The 19,136-nt window shown below is 41.1% G+C and overlaps 1 protein-coding gene across 1 annotated transcript; it reads left to right on the forward strand.

Annotated features, from left to right (window-relative positions):
* Positions 1–4,455: 4,455 nt before the first annotated feature.
* On the forward strand, positions 4,456–5,376 carry LOC106001696 (vomeronasal type-1 receptor 1-like). Its single transcript, XM_013036706.1, has one exon. The coding sequence runs from the start codon at positions 4,456–4,458 to the stop codon at positions 5,374–5,376; it is 921 nt and encodes a 306-aa protein (XP_012892160.1).
* The last annotated feature ends 13,760 nt before the right edge of the window (positions 5,377–19,136 follow it).

Genomic DNA, 19,136 nt, shown 5'->3' on the forward strand with positions numbered 1-19,136 from the left:
CAAAACCTTCATCATAAAGGGGTGTTGGATCTTGTCAAATGCTTTTTCTGCATCTATTGAGATAACCATGTGGTTCTTATCCTTGCTCTTGTTCATGTGATGAATTATCTTAATTGATATGTGTATATTGAACTAGCTTTGTATCCCTGAAATAAATCCTGTTTGATCTTGGTGTATGATTTTTTGGATGAATTGTTGAAGTTGATTGGCCAAAATTTTGTTGAGAAGTTTTGCATCAATTCTAATGAAAGAAATGTGTCTATAGTTCTCTTTCTTTGATGAGTCCCTGCTTGGTTTTGGGATGAGTGTTATGATGGCCTCATAGAATGAGTTCGGTAGTGAACTTTCTCTTTCAATTTCATTGAAGAGTTGGAAGAGTACTGATGTGAGATCTGCTTAGAAAGCCTTTTAGAACTCTGCTGCAAATCCCTCTGGTCCTGGTCTTTTCTTAGATGGGAGGTCTCTTATTGCTGTTTCTATTTCAATGCTTGATATTGGCTTGTTACAATTGTTTAACTCCTCTTGCTTTAGTTTCGGCATGTCGAGATTTGCTAGGAAAAGGTCCATTTCTGCCAAGTTGTCTAACTTACTAGCATAAAGGTTGGAGAAGTATTCCCTTATAATGTTATGAATCTTGGTTGTTTCTGTGGTGGTGTTTTCATTTTCATCTCTGAGTTTATTTATTTGGGTGTGTTCCCTTCTTTTTCTGGTAAGATTTGCTAAGGGTCTGTCAATTTTGTTAATTTTTTTTGAAGAAAATGCTCTGTCTTGTTGATTCTTTCTATGGTATTTTTGGATTCTAATTCATTTAATTTTAATTATTTCTTTCCATCTACTAGATTTGTGTTTATCTTGCTGTTCTTTTCAAGGAGTTTCTAATGTCTCAGAGTACTGCCTTAACTGTGTCCCAGAGGAGCTGGTAATTTGTGTGTTCATTTTTGTTGAATATCATGAACATTTGAATTTCCATTCTAATCTCTTCCATAACCCATTCGTGATTCAGCAGTGTGTTGTTCAGCCTCCATGTGTTACAGGACTTTCTTTGGTGTTTTTTTGTGTTGACTTCTAATATTATTCCCTTGTGGTTTGAGAGAATCCTAGGTATAACTTCAATGTTTCTGAATTTTGACAAGTTTGCTTTGTGGCCTAAAATGTGGTCTATTTTGGAAAATGTTCCATGTGCTGCTGAGAAAAATGTGTATTCTAATGCTGCTGGGTGAAATATTCGGTAGATGCGTTTTAAAGATAGTTGATCTATGCAGTTGTTTAGATATGTACTTTTTCTGTTGAGTTTTTGCGTGTGTTAAAATCCCCAACAATTAATGTTTTTGGATCTATGTGAGATTTGAGAGAAAGTAGTGCTTCTTGGATAAATTTGGATGCTCCATTGTTTGGCGAATAGATATTTAAAACTGTAATATCCTCCTGAAGGAGAGATCCCTTAATTAGTATGTAGCAACCTTCTTTATCTCTTTTCACTGATTTTTCTTTGAAGTCTATTTTATCTAATATTATGATTTTAACTCCTGCCTGTTTATGGGGGCTATTTGCTTAATAGATTTTGTTCCAGCTTTTCACTTTCAGATTGAGTTTGCTTTTATGGGCAAGGTGTGACTCCTGAAGCCAGCAGAAAGAAGGATCTTGCTTTTTAATCCTACTAGACAGTCTATGTCGGTTAATTGGAGAGTTAAGTCCGTTAATTTTGAGTGGTAGGACTGAGAGGTATTTGGGAGTTCCTACCATGTTATCCATCTTCTTGGGGGTGGTGGCAACTGAGTTCTTCCTATGGTTCTTGGATTCTCAACTTGGGTGTGGTTTCTTGGCCTTTATTGTGGTTTTGTTGGTTTTCTATGTGTAGGACATCTTTAATTATCTTTTGTAGGGCTGGTTTGGTGGAGATAAATTGTTTCAGTTTTTCTTTGCTATGGAATTTTTTTACTTGACCTTTGGTTATGAATGAGAGTTTAGCTGGGTACAGTATTCTTGGTTGATAGTTATTTTTCTTTACAGCATGGCATACACCATTCCAGGCTCTTCTTGCTTTAATTGTGTGTGCTGAGAAATCTGAGGTGATGCTAATTGTTTTCCCTTTATAGGTGATTATTCTTTTCTCCTTGACAGATTTACGGATCTTTTCCTTGGTCTGAATTGATCCTGTGTGGATTATAATGTTATAATGTGATGTCCTGTTCTGGTCTGGTCTATTTGGGGTTCTATAACCTTTTACTATAGAGAGAAATTCCCTGGTGGATATGAAAGAAAAAAGTCCCTAAAAGTCACCAAATAAATGTTTGGGTGTCACTCTTACACCATAGATTTCCTGTTCCTCTACTCACTTCTAGTGAGAACGGCTTCAAAAGTTTCACCATATTCCCTGGACTTCCATTACCATGGGTCACATCTGTTTGAAATGCTCATGGAAGTTCAGTGTTGCTCATCAGTATCCTTAATTCACCAGTGTTTGTCACAGGAAAGCTCTGTTCCCCATGCACACAGTGTCACCTTACTTCTTGGTGACATGATTAGCATGCCCACAGAGGGGATGACATCACACAGTCCAAAGCCTTTATCTGGGGGCTCCGTGGCTAAACACTCATGCTGTGACTACTGCCTCTACTCCTCTCTCCTGACAGTCAATTCCTACTCGGTAAGCAGCTATTCTTCTCAGGCAAGTGACAGTAGTAAATGGAACATATCAAGAAAGTGCAGAAATAACTTCTCTGTAAAATGTGTGTGCTGTGTGCAGTTAGAATGAGGCACGGATCTTGTAGGTTCAGATAAAGGTTTGCTGAGAGTCACAGGCCTGTCTCTTGTATCAGTCAGCTGTCTTGGTGCAGCAACACATCCCTTCGTATCCTGGAGACCACAAAGCTTTGTGTGCTCAGGGATAGATCATTCTCTGCTGAAATGATCTAACACCCTTCCATATATATTTTTTATTTTTAAATTTTTTGCCAGTCCTGGGGCTTGAATTTAGGGGCTAGGCACTATTCCTGAGCTTCTTTTTCTGCCACGTTAGCCACAGTGTCACTTCTGCCTCTTTCTTAGTAGTGTATTGGAAATTAGAGTCTCAGGGACATTTTCCGTGCAGGCTGGCTTCTTAACAGCCTTTCTAAGCTCTCAGCCTCAATGTGGCAAAGATTACAGGCATCTGCCACCAGCACCTGGCTTCTTTGGATGTCTTAATTATTTGAAATTGCTAGAGTAAATTCAGATTATATTGTATGGCGATACACTTGTAAGATGTTTCTTTTGGGCTGGGAAGGTGGCTCAGTGGTAGAGCACTTGCTTTGCATGCGTGAGGCCCTGAGTTCGATTCCTCAGCACCACATAAGCAAAAAGAAAAAAGCTGGAAGTGTCGCTGTGGCTCATGTGGTAGAGTGCTAGCCTTGAGCTGAAGAGCTGAGGGACAGCGCCCAGGCCCAGAGTTCAGGCCCCATGACCGGACCCCCCCCCAAAAAAAAGATGTTTCTTTTATAAAATGAAGTTTGTGCACTAAATATGTTTCCATTTCAGTCTACCATATGTCTCTATTGCTATTTAATTCTGGTGTGAATGCATTAAGATATTGTGCTTTTCATAACCAAGTGTTGTTTTAAAAAATTATAACTGTTTTCAGCTAAGATAATCTCCTTTATTATAAGAAATAATGATGCTTGTCGGGCTCAGGACTGTAACCCTTGCTATTCAAGAGGCTGATTTGAGGATCCAGGGTCAAAGCCAGCCTAACAGAAAAGTCCATGAGCCTCTTATCTCCAATCCACTACCAAAAGCCAGAAGTGGAGCTGTGGCTCAAAGTGAAAGATCACTAGACCTGAGCAAAATGAGCTCAGGAACAGCAGCGATGCCCACTACTGCAAAAACAGAAAAAGAAACAAGTAATAATGTTTCTTATAAAAAATATGTTGGTTGAGGGCTGGGAAGGTGGCTCATTGGTAGAGTGCTCACATGCATGAGGCCCTGCATTTGCTTCCTCATCACCAAGTAAGTTGAAAAAGCCAGAAGTGGCGCTGTGGCTCAAGTGGTAGAGGGTTTGCCTTGAGCTCAAGAAGTGAGGGGCAGTGCCCAGGAAGGGAGTTCAAGCCCCATGACTGTCAAAGAAAAAGTCCCAATATCCTGCCAAATAATTGTGTGTATCACAAATCATGCTATTAATTAATAATATTTCATGGATTGTTTTTTTCCTGTTGGTTGTTGGGCTTAGCCTCAGGACCTTGGTGCTGTGCATGAGCCTGTTTGTGCTTAATGGTAGTGCTTTACCTCCTGAACCATATACTCACTTCTGGTGTATGAGTGGTTAATTGGAGATGAGAGCCTGATGGGAACTTATCAGCCTGAACTGGCTTCAAACTGCAATCCTCACGCAGCTGGCTTGGCTAACATGTTCATCCTTGTTTAGTTTTCATGCTATTTTTTGTTCACAATAAAATCCATGATTTTCTAGATATGGAAGAGATGGCCGAAGCTGACATTTTCATGGGGGTTGCCTTCCTCACTCAGAGTGCAGCAGGGGTCTTGGGGAACTCCTGTCTGCTTTGTTTTTACAGCAATACCCTCCTCACTGGACAGATGATGAAGCCCATTGACCCCATCTTAATCCACCTGATCTTTGCCAACCACTTGGTTGTTTTATCCACTGGGATCCCTCACACGATGGCATTATTTGGATGGAAGTTCTTTCTAGATGACGCTGGATGTAAAGTTGTTTTGTATTTATTCAGAGTAGCTAGAGGGGTTTCTCTTAATGCCACCTGCCTTCTGAATGGCTTCCAGGTCTCAAAGCTTTGCACTAGAAATGCTTGGTGGAAGAACACTACTAGATTCCCCAAGTGCTTTGGATTCTGTGGTTCCCTTTTCTGGATCTTGCAGCTCCTGATAAATGTTTATGTACCTCTAAGAGTGATTGGCCCAAGACACAAACAAAATGTCACTCTGCACATGCGTCATAGATACTGCTCCTCAGGACCACCACAACACTCTGCAAGGTTATTACATGTTGTCTTGTTGATTTCCATTGATGTCACATGCTTGGTTTTCATGATGTGGGCCAGTGGCTTCATGGTCTTTGTCCTCCACAGACACAAGCAGAGTGTCTGGCACATTCGCAGCCACATTCCCTCCCGAAGGCCTGTCCATGAGACCAGGGCCACATGCACCATCCTCACCCTTGTGAGCATGTTCGTCTCCTTCTACTGCCTCTCTGCCATTTTCACTCTTTGTGTTGGTCTAAATACAAAACCAGACCTGTGGCTGGTGGACACGTCTGTGTTCCTGGATGTGTGTTTCTCAGTCCTGAGCCCTTTTGTGCTCATCAGCAGAGACACTCGTATCACTCAGGTGTTTTATTTCTGCACTAAAAGAAAATTATCAAGCTGAGCAAGGATGTCTCACATGTGTGTGTAATCTAGTTACTTAGGAGAGTGAGAGCTGAGGATTGCAGTTCAAAGCCAGCCCAGCCAGGACAGTCCAGGAGACCCTTATCTCCAATGAACCACCAGAAAACTGCAAGTGGCACTGTGGCTCAAGTGATAGAGTGCTCGCCTTGAGCTGAAGAGCTCAGGTACAACATCCAGACCCAGAGTTCAAGACCCACGAACCATACAAAAAATTCATAAACTGGTTAATTCAATACATCAGCTTTTGTAGTCAGTTTGACTGTTGTTTCTTTGTAGCATTGGGATTTAGACTCTCTGCTGTATGCTTGCTAGCCTGTGGCTCTACTCCTAGAGACACACTCTAGTTCTTGTTCACTCTGGTTGTTGAGATATAGCCTTCTCTTTTACCCAGATCAGCCCACACTGTAATATTCCTATAATGTGTTTTTCAAGTATCTAGGACCAGAGATGCAAATCTAGATGCGGAGATATTTTTGTTGTTGTTGTTGAGTTAATGTCTTAGGAAATCTTTTTGACCAGGCCCATCTATCACTGCAACCATCTCAATCTCAGCCTCACACCAGGATGGCATGATAAGTGTACACCACCACACCCAACTAGTACTTGAGATAGGGTCTTACTGTTTACCTGGGTTGACCTTGAACCTGAATCCTCCTGATTCAACCTTACTGGCTGTGCATCTGCATACATATTGGATCAATCATTTGTTTATTATTGTTAACATTAGTAGTAGCAGTAGTATAATAATAATTTATGAGTCACTGGATTTGGATTCAGGGACTGAGTGCTATCCCTGAGCTCCTTTGCTCATGGCTAGCATGCTACTCTTTTGAGCCACAGCTCTACTTTGGTTTTCCCAGGGTTAATTGGAAATAAGAGTGTCCCAACTTTCCTGCTGAGCTGGCTTTGAACTTCGATTTCAGATGTCAGCCTCCTGAGTAGCTAGGTTTACAGGCATAAGCCACCAATGCCCAACATGATTTCAAAAACCAATTAAATGATAATATAACTTATTCTGTAAGTACCCATGTGAAACGGACAAAATGAGTGCCATGAGAATATATCAGCAGTGGCATACTTGCCTACATGGAACCCTGAGTTTGTTGCCCGAACCTGAAATAAAATAAAGTTATAGCAAATTTCAAAGTAGTTATTATGACCTAATGATCTTTCAATGTTAGTGTAGTAAGCAAATAAAGAATAAGAAAAGGTACAATAATTAACAGTAACAGAGGAACCAGAAAATACATATTCCCACCATCATTACCTAATGAGTTGTGATAAGCTAAAATGTACTATGCATTTGAAAAAAGTTCCACAAGTTTTGATTGCATTAAATTATTATGAACTGTTCATTTCATTGTGGTGATTCAAATGTAAGTAAACAACTTTGTGTGTATATATGTGAGTGTGCAAATATGTGTGAGCTTTTCTCTTTATGTTATTGTGAAAATACCATACAGAGGGGTTACAATTACATGGGCAAGGTAATGAGTACATTACTTATCAAGCATGGATGCCTCCTCCTTTCTTTCCCCTTACCATCCCTTCCCAGCTCCCCCTGCACCCCCACCGGCCACCTCCCATTCATTTTTCCACATAACATCTTGTACATCTAATTATTGCAATGGGTCCCCTTGTATCTCTACTTAAATGATTAATTTTATCCCTTCCCCTCCCCAAATTATACCAACATCAAATACAGTGAAAAACATGGGTTATACCGTGAGGGAGGGACATATGAAGCAACAAAGAAATAATCTTATAAATATGTTAGAAACAATAGCAAGAAAGAAAAACCATTTGAGTCCTTATCTTAGGGGTCATTTCGCCTTACATCAACTTATCTGACCGTTTCTGCTTGTCTCAGACATATACTAGTTATTGCAAATAAGGGAAACCATGGGACCTATGTTTCTTTGGGCCTGGCTTACTTCACTTAATATAATTGTTTCCATGTCTTTCCATTTCCTAACAAATGGGGCAATATCATTCTTTCTGTTGGAGGCATAGAATTCCATTGTGTATATATACCACATTTTCTTGATCCATTCATCTACCGAGGGGCATCTGGGTTGGTTCCCTATCTTAGCTATGGTAAATAATGCTGCAATAAACATGGTCTAGCTTGTCATCATTTGGCTAAATGCCCAAAAGTGGGATTGCTGGATCATAGGGGAGCTCTATGTGGAGTCTTTTGAGGAATCTCCATACTACTTTCCAAAATGGTTGAACAAGTTTAAATTCCCACCAACAATGCAGTAGAGTTCTCTTCTGGCCACATTCGTTGCAACATCTGTTGTTTTTAGAGTTCCTGTTTCTAGCCATTCTAACTGGGGAGAGGTGGTATCTCAAGGTTGTTTTGATTTGCATTTCTTTTATGCCTAGGGAAGTTGAGCATTTCTTCATGTGTCTATTGGCCATCCTTCTTTCCTCTTCAGAGAAGTTTCTCTTTAAGTGTTTAGCCTACTTATTTATTGGGCAGTTGTTTCTTTGAAGATTTGTTGTTGAGGGATTTAATTTTTGAGTTCCAAGTATATTTTAGATATGAGACCCTTGTCTGTTGTATGGCTAGTGAAGATCTTTTCCCAATTCATGGGCTTTCTATTGATCTTACTAGCAGTGTCCTTTGCCATGCTTAAGCCCTGAAATTTCATGCAATCCCATTTGTCCAATCTTTCTTTGATTTGTTGTGTTTCTTGGTCTCTGTTATGAAATTTTCAGCCTGTGCCAAGAAGACGTAGGGTTTCTATTATTCCATCCAGTAATGTTTTCAGAATGTCTGCTTTGACTTCAAGGTTTTGATCCATTTGGAGTTGATTCTGGTGCAGGGTGATATAAAAGGATCCAGGTTTAGTTTTCTACAAGTGGTAAACCAATTTTACCAACACCATTTACTGAAGAGGTTATCTTTCTTCCATTCTATTTTTTAGGTCCTTTTTCAAAGATTACATAGCTATAGGTCTGTGGGCTCATTTCTGGATTTTCAATTCTATTCCATTGGTCCTGAGGTCTGTTCTTGTGCCAGTACCAAGCTGTTTTGATCACTATTGCTTTATGGTAAAGTTTGAAATTTGGTATTGATATTCCTCTAGCACTGTTCTTTCTGTTGAGGATCATTTTTGCTATTCGGGGTCTTTTATTGTTCTGTATGAATTTTTGGCTTGCCTCTTCTATTTCCTTGAAGAATAAGGTTGGAATATTGGTAGGTATTGCATTGAATTTGTAGATAGCCGTGGGACATATTGGCATGTTCTCAATGTCGATCCTTCCAATCCAGGAGCATGGAAGGTTTTTGCACTTTCTATGTTTTTGTGTTATTCACTTCCATTGATGTTATGTGCTTGGTTTTCATGATGTGAGCCAGTGGCTCCATGGTCCTTTTCCTGCACAGACACAAGCAGTTGGTCCAGCACACTAAAAGCTGCATTCTCTCCCAATGACCTGATCATGAAGCCCGGGCCACACAGACCATCCACTCCCTGTTGAGCATGGTCGTCACCATCTACTGCCTCTCTGCCGTTTTCACTCGTTGTGTTGGTCTAAGTACAAAACCAGGCCTGTGGCTGGTGGACACTTCTGTGTGCCTGGATGCATGTTTCTCATTATTGAGCCCCTTTGTGCTCATCAGCAGTGACACTCACAACAGTCAGTGTTTTATTGCTGCAATGAATAAAAGATTTTCATGATTTGCTTAAACCAATCCATCACATTCAATTTCCAGTTGGTTCATAGTTTTGGTTTTGCAGCAGTGGCAATTACACACTACACTCTGCACTGTAAAGGCATGGGCTCTACTACTAGAGACCTGCTCTCATCCTTTTCACTCTGGTTATTTATTTACTTTTTGTTGGTCCTTGGGCCTGAACTGTGGGTCTGGGTGCTGTCCCTCAGCTCTTCAGTTCAAGACTAGTGCTCTACCACTTGAGCCACAGCACCACTTCCCCCTTTTTCTATTAATGTGGTGCTTAATAATGCTACCCAGGACCCCAGGTAAGCACTCTACCACTGACCCACCTTCCCAGCTCACTCTGGTTATTTTTTTGAACTCTAGCTTTGCTTTTTAGCCAGGTCAGCATGCACCTTTATACTCGTATTATGTGTTTCCTGAAGTACCTGGAATGAGAGATGTGAATGTAGATGCTGAGGATTTGTTGTTTAGATCGAATTTAGCAAATTGTTTTTATCCAGGCTCACCTATCACTGCAAACATCCAGATCTTAGCTTCACACATGGCTGGTATGTCTGGTGTACATCACCAAACCAAGCTAGTATTGGACGGGTGACCTTGTGAACTGTTTTGCTGGGCTAGCCTTGGATCTAAATCCTCCTGTCAACCTTGCATGTGTGAGCCACTGCATCCACCTTGGATCCATCTTTGAGTTAAATAAAATAATAATAATAATCGCTATTATTACTATTATTATTAGTTGTGGGGCTTGGGCACTGTCACAGAGCTCTTTTGCTCAAGGCTAACACTCTACCATTTTGAGCCACAGTGCCACTTCAGGCCTTTTCTGAGTACTTAATTGGAGAGAGGAATGTCATGGACTCTCCTGCCAGGCTGGCTTCCAACTGCAATCCTCACATCTCAGCCTCCTGAGTAGCTGGGATTACAGGTGTGAGCCACCAGCACCTGGCATATATATTATCTCTAAGATTTTTAAATGAGTATATAATAGAAGGTATTCTGTAAGAATCTCTATGAAACCAACTGAAGGCAGACATTGGGAGTATCTCAGCGGTGAAGTTCCTGCCTATGCAAGACCTCAAATTTGTTGTCAGAACTTCAAATAAAACAAAGTTATAGAAAATTTCAATGTAGTTAATGAGGCCTACTGATCTTTTATTGTTAGTTCACTAAACAAATATTGCATAATGTACACTTGCTTATTTGCAGTAACCGAGATACCAGAAGTTGAATGTTTTCACCCTATTATGCAGGAATTCCACTTCATTTTTCTTCATGACCTCATGAATTGTGCTGAATGAGTGTAATGTGTAGAAGTATTTCACTTGGAAATAAAGTTCAATATTTAGCACAAAACAAAGTGTTTTTACTTGTTGTTTTTTCACATTGGTATCTGAAAACATATTACCTTCAAACACATTTCGATCCTGTGAAGAGCCAAAATAACTCCATTTTGAGATTAACCCCATCTTGTGCTAGGCTGCCCTCAGAGTATCCTTGAGAGAGAAAAACAGTTCTCTGGAAAACCATAGGTTGCCACCAACCCTGCCCACCATTAAGAAACAGAACAATTGCCCAAGTGTTACAGGAACAGAATGTAATGGTTTTGCAACCATCGAACCATCAAATGTGGACCAATAGTTCAGATAAAGGGCAGTGCTGTTAGGGTGGACTTAAACCTCAGTACATGGGCCAATAAAAAATGATTATGCAATCTTTATAAATGTTAACCATTCATGTAGCTGCTTGTGTGGAAATCCCCTAAACTTTTTGATAAATGCTATAAAAGCTGTGCTGATTTTGTGCTTGGGGGCCTCTTAGCATCACCAGTTACCAAGTGGGCAGAGGACCAAGCTAGAGATTGCAAATAAACGACTCTTTTCCTGTTGCATTGGTCGTGGTCTCTGGTGGTCTCTCGGGGGTCCTGAGTTCATACAATATTTCTGGGCTAATCCGGGATACCCCTCACAAGACCCTCCAGACATCCCACCACAGAGTAGCGGAAACCCGGCAGGTAATTTAAGGCATTGCTGCTTTGTATTTTATTTGTATTTTTTGTTGCCTGCAGGTTTTGTATTCAGGTTGGTAAAGGGTCTTGGCAGACGTGCTAAAAGGCTCCAAGGGGATCTGTGGGAGATGTCCTCAGACCCCCATTTGGGTAAATTGCTGTTCAGTGGGGACGTTTGTTTGGGGAAACTCTCCGTTTGTAGTCTGGAACTTTTGGTCTGGCAATTTACAATGCACAGCCATTTTAGTCTTAAATTGTGTCTTTGTGTTGAGTGTTTTGTTTGTAAAATCCTCTGTTTGTGTTTTAAAATCCTCCAGCATTCTGGAGGGAGCAATTATTCCCCTCAGGATTCTCACCGGCTGGACTGATTCAAGAGACTCGCCTGTGAAAGACCGGAGCCACTGTCAGAAACCATTTCAGTGTGCTCCAGATCTGCTATGGGAATTTGTCTTTCTGTCTATCACTTTTTCTTTTAGAATTAGGTGTGGCATGTTATTTTATGTTTTTTCAATAAGACTTTTAAATTGAGTGCCTCCCAATTATAATCTTCCCTTTATTAAAATTTTCACAGGAACTCACTTGGGAAAACGACTTTCGGGCCAGGTTCTCCACTCTCAGTATCTTGTATTAACTTTCTTCTTTTGTCCCTATGTTGAGAGTCTCATTGGACAGAAAAGCACCATTTTCGAAGATGGGACAGAATCACACCACCCTTTTGATAGGACAGAAACACACCACTCCCCTGACTATTTTAACCGACCATGTCAAGGATGTTAAGGATCGGGGTAACTCCCTGAGCGTTGAAATTTTTAAAAAGGAGATGAATATCTTTCTGTTACTCTGAGTGGCTGACCTTCAGTATGGGGTGGCCCCCAGAGGGGTCATTTTACCTGAACCTAATTCGGCAGTTCCAGACCAAAATTTTCCTTCCAGGACGCAACTCACACCCTGACCAGATCCCTTATATTCTTGTTTGGAGAGACCTAGTGGAAGATTCCCCCTCCTGGTTAACTCCTTTCTTGCCTCTCCCAGAGTCAGAATCCCATAAGATTTTGGCTGTGAAGGAGTCTGGAAGACCTGCCGACCCCCCTCTGTCCCTTTTTATCCAGTCCTACATCAGGAATTGGCGAGTGATACCCTTCTGTCCGCTCCCCTCCACCCCTCCTGCTGTACCTGCCACCCCCCATTGCCCCTGAGCCCAAGGCCCCGGTGATGGCAGGTGAGGGAACAGCAGTGGGAGGTGGGGGACTGGAGGGGCCAGCAAGAGGGACTGGAGGATGTACATGCGCCACGAGTCCCTAACAACCCAATACCAAGATAGCTCTTCCACTTCAGGAATTTGGGCCCTCCAATGACACTGGACTCCTGAGACTCCAGTATTGGCCTTTTGCCACTAGTGATTTGTATTACTGGAAAAATCTGAATGTGCAGTTTTCTAAAAGCCCTAAAGACTTAACTACTCTTTTAGACAGTGTTTACCCACCAACACACTTGGGACGACTGTCAGGAGTTGTTCTGCATCCTTTTCACTATGGACGAAAGAGAGTGGATTCAGGTAGAAGCCAGGAAACAATTTCCTGGAGAGAACGGTCGCCCCACGATTAATTCTGCCTTGATTAATGCCGCCTTCCCCATGGAGCGCCCACCAGAGGTCCAGTGGAATTACAACACCCCTCAAGGTAGGGAGACACCCTGGTCTATTGCCAGACTCTAATGGCCGGTCTCCGGGCTGCAGCCTGAAAACCCACTAATTTGGCCAAAGTTTATAGGTATTACAGGGAAGAAAAGAGACCTCTGCAGCTTATTTGGAAAGGTTAATGGAGGCCTTTAGGCAGTTCACCCCTATGAACACAGAGGCAACCAAAAATCAGACAGCAGTGGTCATGGCCTTTGTTAATCAGGCAGCCCCAGATATTAAGAAAACATTACACAAAATAGAAGGTTTAGAAGGCCAAAACATCCCTGGGTTATTACGCATACCCCAGTGTGTGTTTAACAACAGGGATTCCCTAGAGGAAAGACAGGGGAAGGCTATGGCTTGAGTGTTGGTCACTGCAACAGGGGGAACGGGTCCTGACTCCAGACCCCGTAGATGCATAATTGTGGGCAAGGACCAATCAGTCTATTGTAGAGAAAAAGGACACTGGGCTAAAGACTGTCCAAAGAACAGGAGGGACTCCAGGAGAAATGTCTGCCAGCAAAAGCCTCCTGTTGTCCTGACTGTGAGAGAATCAGACCACAGATAGGGAGGTCAGGGTTCAGCACCCTTCCCCAAACCCAGAGTAACACTTAAGGTGGAAAGGACCCAGTGGATTTCGTGGTGGATACAGGGGCCCGACATTCTGTGCTCCTTAAGCCCCTTGGCACACTCTCTGAAAAAGCATCTTCAAAAAAGAAGAGTAGTCTAGAAAGGTCTGTCCTGTGGATCACGGGGATTTCAGAGATCTGAAGACATCTGCCATGTTTGACTTGCACCAGGAGACATGGTGTCATGTTAAGCAGAAAGCCTGAATCACTGCTGGTTCCTAAATGTAACCCGGAACCAGCCCAGAATTCCATCCTTGATGTAAAAGTATGACAGACTCACTGTGAGGCCTAACCTCATGCACAGCATCAGCAGTCATACTAAAGATTATTTAGTCAATGTTCAAGTAAAATGTACATTGCATTGACAAAGTTTCACAAGTTTTAGTTTTATTAAATTACTATAATCTGTTACTAGACTATATATCATTTCATTGTGGTGATTCAAATATAGGAAAACAACTGTGTGTGATAGTGTGTGTGTTTTTGAGTGTCTGTGGGATTGTCTGTGTTGGGAGGCTTTATACTACAGATGCAATCTCTTCTTTAGTTATTCAGCTTTTCTGCTATTTATTGATTCAATTTTTCTTTTCTTGTTCATTTAATTTTCTGGTTCTAGGTCTTGAACTGAGGTCCTGGGTGCTCTCCATGAGCTTTGCTGGATTAAGGTTAGTGCTCTACCACTTGAACCATAGCACCACTTCCGGACTTTTCTGAGTACTTTGTTGGAGATAAGAAGCTCATGAATTTCTTGTCCTGGCTGGCTTCCAACAGTGATCCTCAGATCTTAGCCTCCCGAGTAACTACAATTATAGGCATAAGCCAACAGTGTCTGCTTCTTCGAATCAATTTTGACAAGGGTAGTGTTCCTAGGAACTTTAACATTGCTAATTATAAGTAATTATTAGAATCCATTCTGTTTGTCTGTGCTTCGTGCACACACACATACATGAGTGTGTGTCTGTCTGTATTTCTCTCTTTCTCTTTCTTTTTCTTCAGGTACCATGACTTGAATTCTAGTTCTGTAGTAGTTTAAACTGCTTACTCTGCTGGTCCTCTACCACTTTAGCCATGACTCCAGTCCAGGATTTTTATGTTGGTTTTTATACTGCCTTTGTGTTGTGCCATTCCAGGGGTTTGAACTCACAGCCTGGGTGCTGTCCCTGAGCTTTTGTGCTCAAGGCTAGCTCTTTACCATTTGAGCCTCAGCTTCACAAACAGCTTTTTTTTGTGGTTATTTTGAAATAACAGATTTTTCTGCCTGGTCTGGCTTCAAACACTGATCCTAAGACCCCAGTGTCCTGAGCAGAAAAAATGGTAGACATGAGCCACCTTTGCCTAGCTTGTAGGCAATTATAGAAATGTAGTCTTGTGGACTTTTGTGCTTGTTCTAATTGTGACCTATGATCCTCCTAATCTCAGTCTCCTGAGGAGCTAGAATCATAGGCATGAGACACTTTTCCTGCCTCTGTTTTGCATTTCCACAGGTCAGGAATCATGTGTGCACTTCCATTTCTGTTTCAATACTGTGAATCTTCTGGATTTTTCTTTGCCAATCTAAGTAGAAGTTTCATGCAATTCTTTGGTCTTTTCAAACACCCAACACTGGGGTTCACTGACTTTTCTTTCTTTACTTTTTAGGTCGTTGGTGGGACTTGACCTCTGGAGCTGGGTGTTGTCCCTGAACTCTTCAGCTCAAGGCCAGAGCTTTACCCTCTGAGCCACAATGATACTTCGGTTTTCTGGTGGTTTCTTGGTGATAAGTGTCTCATGGACTTTCCTGCTTGGTCTGGCTTTGAACAGCAACCCTCAGACAGCCTCTTGGATAGCTAGGATTACAGACATGAGAGACCGCTGTCCAACTCACACTTTTCTATTGCTCTTTCTATAGCTTGCATTCATAGTTGTGCTTTTCTTCTTTCCTTTCATATTGTTTTACCTTGCTATTATATTCTTGCTCAGTAAGGAATGATGACAGGTGAAGACTTTTGGGTCTTTCCCTTTTGTAATGTCAGGATCGAAGTTTCCCTCTCCTCACAGACCTGGTTTCTATTTTCATATACATTTGCCCTTAGATTTAGGCAATATGGTCATGCTGTGTTGAGAGGAAGAGTGGCATTCAGGTATTCTATATTCTCTATCTCTGAAGGTCAGAATGGCTGAAATAAGTGAGCATGTGGAAAGTTTATGAAGATCATGTGGAAACATTAAAATATCCACTTGGGATATTGTCTATCTGTTTCCCACCAGCCTGTCTTGAACCCTGAACTCAGCCCATGGGCACTGGTCCTGAGCCTCTTTGTGCTCATGGTTAGTACTCAACCACTTGAGCTACAGGGTACTTACAGCTTTGTCTGAGTAGATTTTTGTTTTGTTTTTGTGGGTCCTGGGGTTTGAACTCTGGAACTAGATTCTTCACCTCAAGGCTTGCACTCTACCACTTGAGCAAAGCTCAAATACCCTTTTTTGAGTGGTTTATTGGAGCTAATACTCTCATGGACTTTCTTCCCAGGGCTGGTTTTGAATCATAATCTTCAGATCTCAGCCTCCTGAATAGGTAGGATTACAGGCATGAGAGACCAGCACCCAGCTTGATTGAATACTTTTTTTTTTGACTGAATACTTTTTTAGAGATAAGAGTCTCAGACTATTTTTTCACAAGATGGCTTCAAACTGCAGTCCTCAGATGTCAGCTTTCTGAATAGCTGGGATTATGGGAGTAAGCCACCAGTGCCCACCTTTTTAATGTTTTATTCTTTTTTTATATTTTCAATTTTTATTGTGATTAAGTGGTTACACAATTCCCCAAATTTCACAGTATTGTGGGATAGTGATGCTTAGTTAAAGTCACCAACACATTCTAACTTTCATACAGCAAATTGTCTCTATGAGCTTTTTAATACAGTTATTTCTTCCACATTGGGTGATATGTACATTTTTTTGTTTTGCATAGCATCAGCTGTTCCCTCTTTCCCCCTTATTTCCTCCCTCTCATGGTTGCCATTGAGTTGCTTGTACATTTTGGTCAATGTCCAGTGCAGCTGATGGGTCCCACTGTTGTATGTTTTCCCCTGATTCCCTCTAGTTCTGTGTCATCTTCCTGGTTTTCCTCTGGTGTGCACATATATACCATATATCTGATCAGAAGCATGGGGTTATTTAGTAGTGATTTGACCAGATGAGTGGAAGTCCTTTGTTTCTTAAGTCTTGTTAATTTTGTTGTATCACTTTACATTTTGGATTTAACATTCACTTATCAGGGAGACCATGTGCCGTTTGTCTCTTTGCTCTTAGCTTTCCTTGCTCAACGTGATTTCTTCTAGTTCCATCCATTTCCCTGCAAATGCCATTATTTTGTCCTTTCTAATGGCTTCATAATATTCAATTGTGTATTGATATCACAATTTTTGGATCCATGTATCTGTGGTGGGACATCTGGGTTGTTTCCATATCCTGGCTATTGTGAACAGTGCTGCAATAAACATTGAGGTGCATGTGTCCTTGTGTCCTGGTTACTGTTCAGGAGAGATGCCTAGAAGTGGCATGACTGGGTCATAAGGGAGGTCAGTACTTAGCTTTCTGAGGACCCTCCAGACTGCTTTCCAAAGTGGTTGTATAAGTGTACATTCGCACCAGCAATGGAATAGGGTTCCTCTTTCTCGGCATCCACTCCAGCATTTGTTGTTGGCTGACTTTAGGATGTGGACCATTCTGACTAGGATAAGGTGGCATTTAAGGGTTGTTTTTATTTGCATTTACTTCACAACCAGGGATGGTGAACATTTCCTCATATGTTTCTTTTGCCAATTTTTATTATTATTGTGGAAATACCATACAGAGGGGTTACAATAACATGGACAAGATAATGAGTACATTTCTTATCAAGCACTGTTACCTCTTCCTTTGTTTCCCCATACCATCCCTACCACCCTCCAATCCCCATCCTCCCGCCCCCATACCCTCCACCTCCCACCCCCCACTCTGCCAAAGTTGTAAAGTTCATTTTTCGACATAACATCTTGTACATCTCATTGTTGTAATGGGTACACCTGTAACCCTATTTAAACAGTTTGTTTTTTCCCTTCCCCTCCACAAATTATAACAGCATCAAATACAGTGAAAGCAGGACTTACACCCTGGAGGAGGTATATACAAAACAACAAAGAAATCATCTTATAAATATGTTGGAAACAATAGCAAGAGAGAAAAATATTTGAATACTTCTGTTGGGGTTCATCTCACCTAACATCAACTTGTCTGATAGTTTCTGCTTGTCTCAGACATATACTAGTTACTGTAAATAAGGGAAACCATGGGACCTATATTTCTTTGGGCCTGGCTTACTTCACTTAATATAATTTTTTCCAAGTCTTTCCATTTCCTAACAACTGGGGCAATGCCATTCTTTCTGATGAAGGCATAGAACTCCATTGTGTATGTATACCACATTTTCTTGATCCAGTCATCTACTGAGGGGCATCTGGGTTGGTTCCATATCTTGGCTATGGTAAATAATTCTGCAATAAACATAGTTGTGTTGGTAGCTATAGTATGGTCTAGTTTGTGATCATTTGGGTAAAAGCCCGAGAGTGGGATTGCTGGGTCTTAGGGGAGATCTATGTGGAGTCTTTTGAGGAATCTCCATACTACTGTCCAAAATGGTTGAACACATTTAAACTCCCACCAACAATGCAGTAGAGTTCCCTTCTGGCCACATTCCTTACAGCATCTGTTGTTTTTAGAGCTCTTGATTATAGTCATTCTAACTGGGGTGAGGTGGTATCCCAATGTTGTTTCAATTTTCATTTCTTTTATGGCTAGAGAGGTTGAGCAATTCTTCATGTGTGTATTGGCCATCCTTCTTTCCTCTTCAGAGAAATTTCTCTTAAGTCTTTAGCTACTTATTTATTGGGCAGTTATTTCTGTGAGGATTTGTTGTGGGAGATAAAATTTTTTGAATTCGAGCTATATTTTAGATATGAGACCCTTGTCCATTGTATGGCTAGTGAAGATTTTCTCCCAATCCGTGGGCTTTCTATTGATGTTGCTAGCTACGTCCTTTGCCATGTGAAGCTCTGCAGTTTTATGCAATCCCATTTGTCCAACCTTTCTTTGATTTGTTTTGTTTCTGGATTTCTATTAAGAAATTTTGGCTTGTGCCAAAGAGACCTAAGGTTTCTCCTATGCCATCTTGTAATTTTTTCAGAGTTCCTGCTTTGACTCTGAGGTCTTTGATCCATTTGGAGTTGATTCTGGGATAGGGTGGTATATAAGGATCTAATTTTAGTTTTCTACAAGTGATTAGCCAGTTTTGCCAGCACCATTCACTGAAGAGGTTGTCTTTCTTCCATTCTATTTTTTTAGCTCACTTATTGAAGATTAGATGGCTATAGGTCTGTAGGTTCATTTCTGGGTTTTCAATTCTATTCCATTGGTCCTGAGGTCTGTTCTTGTGCCAGTACCAAGCTATTTTGATTACTATGGCATTGTAATAGAGTTTGTAATTTGGTATTGATATTCCTCCAGCACTGTTCTTTCTCTTAAGGATCGTTTCTGCTATTCCGGTTCTTTTATTGTTCCATTTGAATTTTGGAATTGCCCCTTCTATTTCCTGGAAGAATGAGGTTGGAATATTTGTAGGTATTGTATTGAATTTGTAGATAGCCTTGGGAAGTCTTGACATTTTCACGATGTTGATCCTTCCAATTAAGGAGCATGGGAGGTTTTTCTACTATCT

Source organism: Dipodomys ordii, unplaced genomic scaffold (assembly GCF_000151885.1).
Source record: "Dipodomys ordii isolate 6190 unplaced genomic scaffold, Dord_2.0 Scaffold370, whole genome shotgun sequence".
Taxonomy (NCBI): domain Eukaryota; kingdom Metazoa; phylum Chordata; class Mammalia; order Rodentia; family Heteromyidae; genus Dipodomys; species Dipodomys ordii.